Source organism: Schistocerca americana, chromosome X, assembly GCF_021461395.2.
Source record: "Schistocerca americana isolate TAMUIC-IGC-003095 chromosome X, iqSchAmer2.1, whole genome shotgun sequence".
Taxonomy (NCBI): domain Eukaryota; kingdom Metazoa; phylum Arthropoda; class Insecta; order Orthoptera; family Acrididae; genus Schistocerca; species Schistocerca americana.
This window is the reverse complement of record NC_060130.1, coordinates 352,732,081-352,746,468: the sequence shown is the minus strand read 5'-3', so window position 1 is coordinate 352,746,468 and position 14,388 is coordinate 352,732,081. Positions and strand designations below refer to the sequence as shown.

General features: G+C 39.1%; 1 protein-coding gene across 3 annotated transcripts in view; it reads left to right on the top strand.

Annotated features, from left to right (window-relative positions):
- LOC124555545 overlaps positions 1-14,388 on the top strand; it is a 336,715-nt gene that overhangs the window by 285,748 nt on the left and 36,579 nt on the right. For all 3 annotated transcript variants that reach the window (XM_047129501.1, XM_047129499.1, XM_047129500.1), the window contains one exon: positions 3,883-4,055. In XM_047129501.1, the coding sequence (XP_046985457.1) occupies positions 3,883-4,055 (173 nt within the window). The remainder of the gene's footprint in view (positions 1-3,882; positions 4,056-14,388) is intronic.

Here is a 14,388-nt window from a genome sequence, read left to right as displayed (position 1 = left end):
TTTTGATGTGGCAAGTGTACCAGCTACTTATCAACACTTTCTGGAACAAGTTATTGCTTCAGTTCCAGACTGCATCAACAACTTAGATAACATAGTAGTGTGTGGTGCCTCTACAGAGGAACATTTGCAGAACCTTCATGCTTTGTTTTCTGTTTCACAGTCTGCAGGGTTAAATAGCAGTTTGGACAAGACACAGTTTCTTCAACCATCTATTATTAATTTGGGGCTTTGAAGTGTCATGTGCTGGCATTAAACCATTGCACCAGCACATTGCTGCTACTGCCACATTGCCACACCTCACATCTATCAAGGCATGACAGGCAAAACTACATACTATCACAAATTCATACTGGACATTGCTACTGAGGCACAACCACTCCATGCATTATCACGTAAAGATGTTCCTTTCCAGTGGTCCCCAGCTTGTGACCACGCATTGAAGTTGTTGAAATCTAAGCTACAGTTGGTCCCTTGTTTGGTCACTTTTCAGCCAGGCCAGCACCCTGTGTTAGATATGAACGCATCTCAGTTTGGCTTTGGCACTGTCCTTGCTCATAAGTATGCAGATGGATCAGAGTGCCCTGCTGTGTATGCCTCTAAAACCTTAAATTTGATGCAGCAGCATCAGATCAATCATGCATGCTTTGTTTTCATTTAGACCTGGAAGCTCAAAATGTTGTTGATGGTTTTCTTGTTACTAACACTGAAATTCCAGATGCAGTAGCCATGGATCCTTTTTTAAGTAAAGTTGTTTCTTTTGTGCAATGCAGCTGGCCAGACAAAATCTGGGCTATTCTTCTGATCCTTTAAGAAATTGTCTTTCTGTTTGGAATGGAGTTCTGCTTTTACCTACAGAGGACACCACGCCCTGGGTTGTTGTCCTGTCTGTCCTTTGGTGTGAGGTTTTGCATTTACTATGTGTGGACCACTGAAATGTCTCAAGTACAAAAGTGTTAGCACACAGACATGTTTTTTCACCAGGCATTGAAAGAGAAATAGCACAAGTTGCTGCAACTTTCCCAAAGTGTGCCACCTATCAGGCAGCCCCCCCCCCCCCCCCCCCCCCCGTGCATCTTTGTCACTGTGTCCAGCTCTACAGCGCCCTTGGGAATAAATTCATATTGATTTTGTGGGACCTTTCCAGAATTTCTACCAGCTTGTTGTAACTGATGCATATTCTAGGTTTCCATATGTGGTACATTGCCTGTCTGTTTCTGTGGTGACAACAATTTCAGCTCTGTCAAAAATATTTGGAATGGAAGGTTTTCCATATATGTTGGTTACAGACAATGGCCCCGAGTGCATATCCCAGGAATTTGAAGATTTTTGTAAAAAAATTGGTGTTCACCATGGCATGGCTCCTCCTTTCCACCCTGAATCAAACAGGGAAGCAGAATGACTAGTACGGACATTTAAGACTCAAACAAAAATATACATTACGGATGTATCATTGGCTCTTGACTAGTTGCTCAGTTCTTGTAAGTTTACCCCTGTTGGAGATAGTAGTCCAGCAGAGTTGTTGCGCAGCCATCAGCCCCCTAATCTGCTACATGTACTTCAACTGATGCCAGAACATCTGCCGACACTAGCACCACAATGCTCCCAGCCTGGCACAGCTGTTTTGGGCTTGTGGTTTTGGTCGCTAACCGAGATGGTTGCCAGCAGTCATCAAGAGTCACCCTGGCGAATGCCTCTGCACCGTCTTCACTGCTGAGGGGAGGATATCATAACATTTTGATCAGCTATGACCTTCTTCTCCATCTGCCCGGCCATCTCTTACCCCACGGCTGATGTCCTCGCCTTCCCCATCACCACTGCCAATGCCTTCAAAACTGTCTCCTCTGCTGTGGGTGCCCCCTTCTGCTGTCAGTGGCCAAGGTGGGACTCCAGCTCCGATGCTGTTGAAGCCGACACCTCTGCTGCTGCCGTCTCCATCACAACTTACACTGCCTGTTCAACTCTGTTCAACTGCATTTGCCATGGCCTCCTTCACTGGGATTTTACTCAGTTGTGGAAATTGAATACATGCTGACATTGCCTGTCCTGCCATATTGTTTCTCACAGGGGTGTGGGCAGTGCACCTGTCTGCATTTGTGCCATTTCTGGCCTTAAGCACTAGTGGCAGTGTGTTGCATGACTCAACAACAGGCATTGACAACAGAAGAAATGGATGTGAGCATGGTGTTCACTTCTTTAGAAAGGAAGAGGAGTGCTGTAACTACCAAAGTTGTATGCACCCACCCCCTGTTAGAACTAATGACTTTATAGGCCAGAGCACAATAATCTGCCAGCCTCTTGTGTGTTGTGTCATATGTATTTGTCTCCCGTGTGCTTATGCTTTTTCATGTAATAAAGTTACTGTATTGATTCCATGCTACAGCCATTTAAAAATATATTTGCTTCATAGGTATGCAACAGGGTAGTTATTGTGGGAGGGGGGGGGGGGGCTGCTTACATTGGATTGGTTGATGTCATTTGACATGTGTCCCATTTCTGACCTGGTTTGAGCCTCATTCACATGTCTGTGAGTCTTTGAGCAACATGGTTGGGCACGCATTTGCAGAAGACACTGACACAATCCACTGGATCTCATGTTAATGGAAGAGCTGCTTTTTGCCTTTATCAATATTAAGTTTCCTTGCTGTTTCTTTGGTTATTAAAGAGTAGAATTGTAAAACATGATGTACTGGGTCATACCTAATAAATTACTTGTAAAAGTGGTCACATTACCGACATGCTGTCAAATTTTTGCACCATGCAAATGGCATGTTTCCAGACATGGGTTTCAGTTCAAAATGGAATCTGCTCAGTCCCCTCTACAAGTCCTAGAAGATTGTAAGGGGAATATTAAAGCACCCTACATAACTTATTAAAATATTGAGTTACTGCTGTCAAAAAATGCATGCTGAGGAAAAAACTTAAATTTAATATCAGCTTTTATTTCAGTGTTGAGGGTGACTAATGAGCAAATTTGGTAGCCATTAAATCACTTTACAGATTATTATAAGCACAGTAAACATAACTCAGTAGATACCGGATTATTGTTGTGTAGGGCAACAATGGGAGCATGAACCAAAATGATTGTCTGTAGATCAGTAACTTATCTTGTTTTTAGATGAATCCCAACCCTAACTTGATTTGCAGTTATGGCTTCATACATTTGAGACTATATTACATTTCAGGCCATGTTGCAGCATGTATGTCAGAGCAGCGTTGTGGGTGAATTACAAAGTAGTAATGTAGCTTACAATTGTTGTTAATGGAAAGTACACACAATGTCAATCACTGCTGGAGAAAACTTGCAGAGACTGATCTCATCTTACCAGAGCACTCTTCCAATAACGTGTAAGGCAACATCCAACAACATATAGCTGTCAATATTAAAGCCTTCTCTGTAGCATGATAAATATGGTTTCTCCATTGGTCATTTACTCGCTTACTATTGTTGACATTATATATGGGACATGTTTACTCCCATAGGACAACCTTAACCATGGACACAAATGGAGACATCTTGATATGAAAGACCATAACCTCCCATTTGATATATCTTTATTTGAATGAGATGATATTTTTAAGCCTTTACTGCAGAGTGTGATCCCTTTTAATAAGAAATAAATGTTTTTTTTCCCAGTAATATGGATACATTTGTGCAAATTTGTAATTACTCATTTCTGCAGTGTATTTCTGTTTCTCACACTGGAGCTGCATGTGTTTAACAGTATCGTTACTTATAGTAATACTATCAAACCAATACAAAGCAACAATGTTCATGAAAGCAATTTCATATGAGAGGCATGGAATGACATATGTGTGAGTATTTTTTCTGTATCATAATTTGCACATAATTGATTAAATTTACATAGGGGTAATTTTTCACAGGATTGGTGCTGAATACAATTGCTTTTCTAACACTGCGGTCACCCAGTCTGGTTACAAACAGTATGTCCATTTACCTGCAGGCACTTGCTCTGTCTGACAATGGTGTCCTGGTGTTTAGCACTGCAGTGAATGTGCTCCGTAGGCACTGTGAACCATTTAACATGCTAATTGTGGTAAGTATTTCAATACTAATAGTCATTCATAAACACATAAGCCTACCATCTATGCACCACAATATGATGCTTACTCACTTAAAAATCATAGTTGTGAGTATGTAATTCCTTAGAGTATATTTTCTGACACTACTTCTTAATAAAAGGAAAATGGATGATATATTAGTTACTAATGAGATATATAATACTTATTTAAAAGTAAAAGCTATCGTATCAAGTTAATAAACAATAAGGCATGCTACTGTAGGATGTAGGAACTGAAAAATTGAAGACACACATATACTAAGTTACGTGATATGCAAGAATGGTGGGCTGCTATTCACAAACTGAAGAATGAACTCACAGACACTAAAATGAGTGCCAGAAACTAAATAATAATGAAGTTTATCAATAAATTGATACCTACTCATTAACAAAAGTAGAACAAATAACTGTATGTATACCATTTTAACACATTATAGATTGGTGTCTGTTGACACAGATGAAATGTTGACTGACTTCAATCATTTTGTCATTATTCTGCACTTTCTTATAAATGAACTCACATTTAAAAAGTTAATTAATAATATCTATGAGCATTTGTTTTACAATTTTTTGCTTACAGACTGCTTGATGGACCTCTAGTGATAGAAAGTGATATAAATTCACAAGATTTCTGTATCATCGTGTCATGTGCTACTTATCATGGTGAACATTTTTGCTTACATAATCTGTATTGTATTTATCTTACTCAGCAATGGCCTAGGTTCTGCGAACACAGTCATTGTATTTAGCAGTTTTCATCAATGACTTTCCCTCAATAAAATAATTTACATAAAGGTGCTAGCTTTGCAAATAAACTCTATAGAGAAATTTCATGATTTAAGATATATCCAACTTTGTATCTCAGATTCACTTTAGAAAAACCAAGCAATCCCAGTCGACATACCAGTGGATGACTAGATATAATTCTTCATTCATCCAGCAAGTTCACTAGGTGCCAAAGCTAGGCACGGCCCAGAAGGACACATTCACCAGTGACAGGTCACGTGGCAAAACAATGTGGCAGATTTAAGGGCTGCTGCAGACCACAACATCTTCCCTTGTCAACCAGCCAGAGACTACAGCAAGATCTCTCATGCATGTATTGAAGACAACCCTGTGCTGCATGGTTCTCTCCTAGACAGTAATTTGGACATTGTTACCAACTGAAAAGATTTGGACACTGCATGGATTTGCCTTCCTGGCTAATGCAGTATGGTTTTCATTCACCATTCAATTTACAATTGTGTTTTCAGTGAACAAACTAACAGCATGTAAGAACACTGAGAGCATGGATTATAATTGAGTGTTTTACAGTTAAACCTACAATTCCTGTTTTCCAGCAGTGATGTATGAGTTATTCAACAAGCATTCAGAGTACTGTATTAACTAACAGGTATCTACCCTAGAGTTCTTGATTTGTGTGTTCCAGAAGAGTCAAGAAGTATTGGTTTTCGTGATTTGATTGTAAATAAGTTACACTGAATAAAGTCTGGGTTGTTGAAGAAACACTGTTAAAACAGTGGCAATGAGTAATTTTTTGGAATTGCAGCACACTTCATTCCAGAAGAGGACTCGTCAGGCCACTTTTCTGAGTGTTTCAACCATAATGAATGTCAGTTTGTCAAGCCCTGGAAATGACAGCTTGAGCAGTAGCCCAACTCATACAGTCACTGATGAATCAGGCATGTCTACAATCACTTCCAGAAATTACGGCTTTTCAGCCATTCAGTGGAGCTCAAGACTACTATGACATGTACTAGAAGCATTTAGCATTTCATTTCCAGGCAAGTGACATTAAGTGCCCTGAGTGACATAGTGTCTTTTGTTTTCTGTAAACCAACAGGTCTATTATCTTGTACAATTATTCGTCTCTTGATCTGACCCATCAGTGTTGCCCATCACCACTTTTCACTTGCTTTTAAGTGAACATTTTTTGCAAAATGCATGTGATGGACACTCACTTAGAGTTTCTGCAACATTGTAAGGCAACCTAAGACAGTTATGCATCATGGATCGCAGATCTACAAGATCTCAGTAGGAAATGTAAGTTTGCACGTCCTTGTAGCCTGCTACATTCAAAATCATTAATACATGACTTATATTTGCACTGGACAGTAAAATGTGTGCTCTAGTGTTAAGACAATCATATTTTAGTTGAAATTTTGTGTACTGCTAGGGCATTAGAGATTTCTCAAGCAGCTCAGGCTACCATTTACAGAGACTGAAATCACCTTGATCAGCAAATGTGGTATGATCTAGCCTGTCTGATTGTGAAATTACAGAAATATTGTGAATTACAGGTGGCAGTGGAGTGGCTCTCACTCAACCAGATGGGAATCAAACCCAACATCATAATAATTTTTCCACCCAGCCTCGGCAACATTTATGCAGGCTACCCTGTTGGCCTCATCATTCTTCTCAATGTGCTATATTTAGCTATCCATATTACATCTGTGAACAGTGTTTTAGCCAGTGTCACATAGAATGTGTTTGTCAGAACCAGCTGCACCATAACCAGTCAAGTGCTACCATGAAAATAAATGACATCACAGTCCAGGGTAGTACAATGCTGGCTTACTCTGTCAGCAACATTTCATGGTATTCTCATTTTACTCCTGTTTGATACTGGACTCAGTCTCAATTACTGATCAGCAAGCTTATCTCTGTTTAGGGTATCCACCCTTAAAATCAGTACCAACTAAGCTGTTGACTTTTGCTCATCATGAAATTCCTATAACAGGTCAGGTAGTTCTGGAATTAACATATAAGCAGGTAACCAGAACCCTTCCTTTCTTTGTAGCAGCAGAACCTTCTGTGGAAAATATTTTGAACCTGGATGTGTATTCTATCCAACACTTGGTGCAAGCAATCCACAGTACTGTTCCAGATGCAGAACTGGAGTTATTATCTACAATATACTCTCTTGTTTATTACAGGACAGGGACTGGCTACTAATTTTTTTTAATCACATTACACTCAGAGGACCAAACTTGTTCAGAGTCTGCCTGATACCTTTAGGCTTGTGGGATCAGGTTAAAGTAGAACTGGACTGCTTCAAAGAGTTAAAATTACTGTCCCTGATTCCTAATAACAGATGAGTGTCACCTTTAGTAATTGCTCACAAACTAGGTGGAGTGTTACTCCCATGTGGGAACTTCAGAAAAAAGTAAATGTGTAACTGATTGTGGACTTCTACCCACTTCTGTGTCCTGATGAATTATTTCAGAAATGGCAGGGAGTCAGTGCTTCTGCAAGATTGATATTTCAGATGCTTGTTTTTGACATCCTTTGGATGAGGCCTCGAAAGCCATTTTGGTATTAAATATTCCTTTAGGTCTCTATCAGTATAACAGGTTACCTTTTGCTTTCCTTGCAGACCAACAATCATCCAGAAATTTCTAGGACACATAATTGCCAGCATTCCACAGTGCTTAAATTATCTGGGTGATATATGAGGGCATGCTGGAAAGTAATGCCTCCAAATTTTTTATGTGAAATCTCTTAAAGGTTTTTAAGTAAAACAGAAACATTACTAACATTCTACATCTTTATTCTTCATTCTTACATAACTGCAGTTCTCTGCCTCTAGAGGGCTTCAAATTATAGTGTATAACACAGAAGTGTGTAATATAATTATGTCAGTGTGTGACAAACAACATGCTGTAATTGAGTTTCGAATTCAAAGAATTCATCCATATGAGGTGCACCCTTTCCTTCAGTATGATAATGTCAGACAACACGAGTGCTGTGACATCTGCAACAATCTAGCACTTGGGTTCACTGTCATTGATTATCCACCCCTACAGTCCTGACTCAGCCCCTTCTGATTTTCTTCTGCTTCCAAAATTTAAAGAACTCCTTCAAGGACTTCACTTTGATAGTGATGAACAGGTCCAAGCAGAGGTGAGATTATAGCTCCACCAAAAAAGTCAAACTATGTACAGTGACCGTGTCAACAAGCTGGTCTCCTGTTAGGACAAATATGTTCGTCCCCACAGTGACTATGTTGAGAAACAAATAGGTAGACATGAAGAATAAAGATCTTGAATGTTAGTGATATTCGTTTTATTTAAAAATATTTGAGAGTTTTCACATAAAAAGTTCAGAGGCATTACTTTTTAGCATGCTCTCATAGTAGTCACAGGAAGGACTCAGCAGGAGCATACATCAAATTTTCAGCCCTTTTAAAAGCTGGGTTAAAATGTAACATCTGAAAATGCTTCTCCTTTCTGCCTTCTATTGACCATATAGGATATATTCTTAGCTGGGGATGACCTTAAACTGACATCAGAGAATGTGACAGCTATTTCCATTGTTCCTATACCAAAGAAAGTAAATGATCTATAAGTTTTTGTGAACAGCATTACATATTATAACAGATTTATTTCCAAAATTAGAATGATAGCTCAACTGTTGAATTGACTGCATGAAGAAAGGTCCCTTTCCCCATGGTCCACAGATTGTCAGCTAGCATTTCTTAAGTTAAAGGAATGTTTCCAAACTGCTTCTTGCCTCACATTGTATCAATATCATTCACCTGTAGAACTGGCCACAGATGCATCGCCCTATGATGACAAGGCCATTCTGTCTTCTAAGAACCCAAATGGTATAGAACATGTTGTGTTTACCTCTAAGATGCTCACCAAAGCACAAGAATATTATTACTAGATAGAGATGGTGGCACTGACAACTATCTTTGGTATCCAAAAATTATGCATTTCCCTGTATGGTAACTAATTCCAAGCTTGTCACAGATCATCAATCATTGTGATCCGTGTTTGACCCTGAGATGCCAGAATGGACATCTCAGATGTTACAGTACTGAGCTTTTTTCTTATAAACTTACCAGTATTCCATTCATTACTGTACACAGTCAAGCATGCGACTGCATATGTGCTGTAATGGATCCCTATGTGTCCCAGTGAGGAATATGATGAACAAGAGACTGTTTGCTTTCACATTGATTCACAGTCATCATTGGCATATGTATCCTTCCATGCTGCGCATACTGACCTTGCAGAATATATTCTTATATCAAATGGATCATTTGATATAAGAATATATCCTGCAAGGTCAGTATGTGCAGCATGGAAGGATACATATGCCAATGATGACTGTGAATCAATGTGAAAGCAAACATTCTCTTGTTCATCAGATTCCCCCTATATCAAATGATCCATTTGATATAGGAATATATCTGGCAAGGTCAGTATATGCAGCATGGAAGGATACATTTGCCAATGCCAGGTAATGCAGGAGACACCCATACCAGATTTAAGGTTTGCCACAGACCACCAATGGCTCACTTGTCAGTTAGAGATTGTTTACAGCAGTCTCCTTGGTGTATCTACTGACAGTTACCCTGTTCTATGTGGTTTTCTTGTGGACTGTATTTTATACTTTGTTACTGACTGATAACATTTGGATAATGCATGGATTTGCCTGTTGCGTAATGTGGGACTGTCTTTGCTCACCCTTCAAATGACCACTGGATTTTCAGTGAACAAACTGATAGCATATGGGTGCACTGAGAGCATGATTTATATCAGTGTTTCCCAGTCAAACACCCACACTGTGTTCTCCAGCTCTGCTGTGTGTTATTCAGCAAATATTCAGAGTACTGTACTGATCATGAGGTAGCCACATTCAAAATTCTTTTCTTTAGTGTATTCCACAAGAGTCAAGAACTATTAATTTCTATAACTTGATAGTTAATAAGTTGCACTTAATAAAATCTGAGTTCTTGAAGAAGCAGACTTACAACAAAAATGTTACCAACTGATGCCAGTGATAATTATCGTTACAGAGAGCTGAAACCAATGTTCTTTGTTGTTACGGAGTAAGACTGTTTTCTACTATTTATAGAGTTACTCATGAAGTGTGCCACATTTTGATTATTGTGTTATTGTGGCATATATGTTACTGTTAATTTTAACAATATGTGAAACCAATTAATGGTTGTTGCTTCATTTCACCATTATTGATCTTCATACTGAGGTTACCAACGCTTTAAAGACTTTTTCAATAACTGCAGATGTACAGAATGTGATGCATGTTAGGATATCAGTAAGAAAGTAATGTGTTGAAAGCAAATGAGCAGATAAAATAGTTGTTGCAGTTGTAAATTATACAAGAGACTAGTCACACTGATGCCACTTTAAATACACTGGTGTTCAAAACTTAAAGTCACTGTCACACAATATGTCACTGCCAAGTAACGTAGCTCACTGAATCTTGAGCAAGCATAGAAACAAGTACTACAGGAGGTAACTGAGAGAAATAATGTAATGAGACAAACAGAAATGACACTTTTATGCAAACACAATAATTATACTGAAGTCCCCATTATTCATGAAGGTCCCCTGAACATAACAAAGGGTGGGACATGCTTCTTAATAGTGCATGTGATCACCATGGATGGCAGTGCATGGTCTTCTATGTACTCTCAAGCTGGTGCAAGGTTGGTAAGGAGTTCCTGTGCTTGGCATTCCATTCCTGCATCAGCACAGTTGACAACTGCTGGATGGTCATTGGTGCATGTGGTCATGCTGCAGTATGTCTTTTCAATGCATCCCACATGTTCTTGATGGGATTCACAGAATATCCTCTTGCTCCAAGAGCTCCTCCACCTGCATAGTTCAATGTGGCTGGGCATTGTCATTCATAAAAATGAAATCAGAGCCAAATGCATTCCTGTAAATATGCACATGGCAGAGTATGGTGACCAGTGAGTGTACTGTTTTCAAAGATTTGGAGTTCAGTATGCCCATCCATCATTATGCCTCCCTACATCGTAACATCTGGACCACTGATACACTCATGTTTGACAGTCTCCCTGGCTGCTTTAGATTTTCCCACCTCTTGCCATATCAGGTGAGAGTATGTACAGCATTGTCAAACATGATAGATTATCATGAGGTTGTATGTTTACAAATGGTCCTCCTGTGTTTTCTGCGCCTTTTGAAATGCTGCTTTTGTATGACTTTATTTCACTGATGCGCAATGAGTATGTTGGTTCTCTGATGTTTCTGCCAGAAATTCATTTTCAGTAGGCAGTACCTAGCTGTTTTGTGATTTTTCACTTACTGAATGAGAGATCGACTGTGATGTGTGCTTTTGTACTGTCCTACAATTTTTTGTGTTCATCATATCAAGTTTTCTTTAATTTATTCACTGTCTTTTTGGAATATGTTCATTACTTTTTAATTTTTTCCCACTAATTCAACTAATTTGACCCATTTTTGTATTTTTATCATTCTGTTGGTCACAAAGATATGTAGAATTTCAAGAAAATGAGCAACCAAAAATGACTTCCCAAGGAATATACCATAGTATGCCATAGTCCATAGAATGTCATTCCTATGCTGCATAGAATATTATTGTTAAGTCAAGGACCCATTCCGTTGTGAAAAGAGAGGTGACTGGCGATGAGTGACAGTACATTAGTGTCAGTGAAACAAAGCATATGATGAAGGTGTGCCTCATACCAGTCATCTTAATGTGGAAAATTCACCCTGATGGATATCTCAATAGGGTACTATCCACTAAAAGATGGCATCATACTCTAGTGAGTTGTCTTCTGTTGAAGCTGATGAATTGGGTTGTTTGGGGGAAGAGACCAAACAGCGAGGTCATCGGTCCCATTGGATTAGAGAAGGACGGAGAAGGAAGTCGGCCGTGCCCTTTCAGAGGAACCATCCCGGCATTTGCCTGGAGCGATTTAGGGAAATCACGGAAAACCTAAATCAGTATGGCCAGACGCGGGATTGAACCGTCATCCTCCCGAATGCGAGTCCAGTGTGCTAACCACTGCGCCACCTCGCTCGGTGAAGCTGATGAAGATACTAATGTGTTGAAGCTTTAAATATTATGTGTTGTGTTTGGACTCTGTCCTAAGCATTTAGGTTGGAGGTTGTAATGTGTTCCAGAGTGGACGACTACCTTTTTTAGTCCACTGATTATCTATGTATGTTTTTCAACTTCACTCTATTAGATCTTTCTCAAATAAAATTTAAATTTTTATCTTTTCTTCTTTTTCTTTTTGATGTTAATCAAATTTTGCATGGGGATCGGCTGTATGCCTTTCGTGTCTCTTCAGTTGTCAGTTACCTAAGCAAGGGAAACGATGTGGCACTTGTCTATGAATTGTGTAAACATCATTCTGTGTGTTATCGTTTTTTAACCATTTATGTATCATATTTTCTCAGGCATAAACTGGGTACCAGCCCAGAATTTGACTAAATGAGTTTGGGAAACTGCCTAAAAACCACTCTCAGGCTGGTCAGTGTATCAGCCAGCCTCATTAATCTGCCTTGTAGATTCACTCCAGGTCTGGGAAATTCCAATTTTTATCATACTTTTAAAACAAATGTATCCTTTCTCACAGCATTTATCTCTCAAGGATTTTAGAACAAGTGCTAAATATGGATACGTCATGTGCTCAAAAAACTCATCACTGCCATAATTTATCATCATCATCATTGACTTTTCTTTATGTATTGCCCCTTGTACCAAATTTGTCTCATATGATTTTATAATTGGTGCTAAGTAACTTGGTATGATATGCCCAAATAAAATTATCAGCCTCATCAAGACAATTTGTGTGTTTACTGCTCAGTGCCACATGCATAATATTTGGTGAGCTGTCTTTTCTCATAATATTGTTTGAAACAACATTTCAAAGAAATAAAAATAGAAAAAACTTATCTTCACAAGTTATAGACTTACAGTTGCAAACCTAACAAGAGTGTGTTCCAGATGCTCAAAAGTTTCATGGATCTTTTGACTGTTAGATTCCAGTCAGTGAATTTTAAAAAATGTTTAATTATTTATCCATCCTTTGGTCACTGTTTAGAGCAATATTGGATGCATCAGTGTACATTTACAATTTCAGCTACAGTACAAATTACAATTTTAGCACATTTATTATTATTTTGCAATAGATTTACATGTATATGTAAAAAACTAATGAAAACATAGGCAAAACAATTAATATTAATTTAATTTATTGCTTGTAGGAGACCAATTCCACTTTCTGCTGTAATTAATGAGACATACGGAAAATTTCCAAGTTTACTTTTCTTTGACACAGTGTATGTAACATAGATCTCAAGCTACTGCTTTAGTACTGTAGAATCTTTCTGATTCATTTTGGACTGCTCCCAAAATATTGTTTTACACTGTGTAAACATGCTGTTTTCAAGTACTCTCTTAGTTTTGTTTTGAAAACTCGTATTGCTTTTATATTTTTAAACTGCTCAGTAATATGTTGTATAATAAGCACTCTGATTTAGTAGGGTCTTTATCAACTAGTTGGGTGGTGTAATTGTGTAATTCTCTGTTTAGCATTGGTGTACAATTTAATGTGGGACACAAGATAGTTTCAAATATACACATAGATGGTATGGTCATTATCTTATATTCTTTAATATTCTTTAAATTTTATTTTACAAGACTCTCTTGGTGATATGTTTCCAGTACATCTGATTGCTTTTTTTTTCCAGTTTCAGCAGTATGTTCATATGCTCATTTGCTGCCCTATGCCATATTATTATGCAGAATGATATATGTAGATGAATTAGTTCATAGTACATCTTTCAGAGTGTAGCTACATCAACTGTGTGGAACTTTTTCTTTATTAAAAATACACTGCTGCTTATTTTTGACCTGATCTTTGTATATGATTTTCCTTTCATAAGTCTGTCTATTTTCAATCCCATGAAATTGCATTGTCAACATCTCCTAGCATTGTGTTTGTAAGTCTTATACACTCCTGGAAATGGAAAAAAGAACACATTGTCACCGGTGTGTCAGACCCACCATACTTTATCCGGACACTGCGAGAGGGCTGTACAAGCAATGATCACACACACGACACAGCGGACACACCAGGAACCGGGGTGTTGGCCGTCGAATGGCGCTAGCTGCGCAGCATTTGTGCACCGCCGCCGTCAGTGTCAGCCAGTTTGCCGTGGCATATGGAGCTCCATCGCAGTCTTTAACACTGGTAGCATGCCGCGACAGCGTGGACGTGAACCGTATGTGCAGTTGACGGACTTTGAGCGAGGGCGTATAGTGGGCATGCGGGAGGCCGGGTGGATGTACCGCCGAATTGCTCAACACGTGGGGTGTGAGGTCTCCACAGTACATCGATGTTGTCGCCAGTGGTCGGCGGAAGGTGCACGTGCCCGTCGACCTGGGACTGGACCGCAGCGACGCGCGGATGCACGCCAAGACCGTAGGATCCTACGCAGTGCCGTAGGGGACCGCACTGCCACTTCCCAGCAAATTAGGGACACTGTTGCTCCTG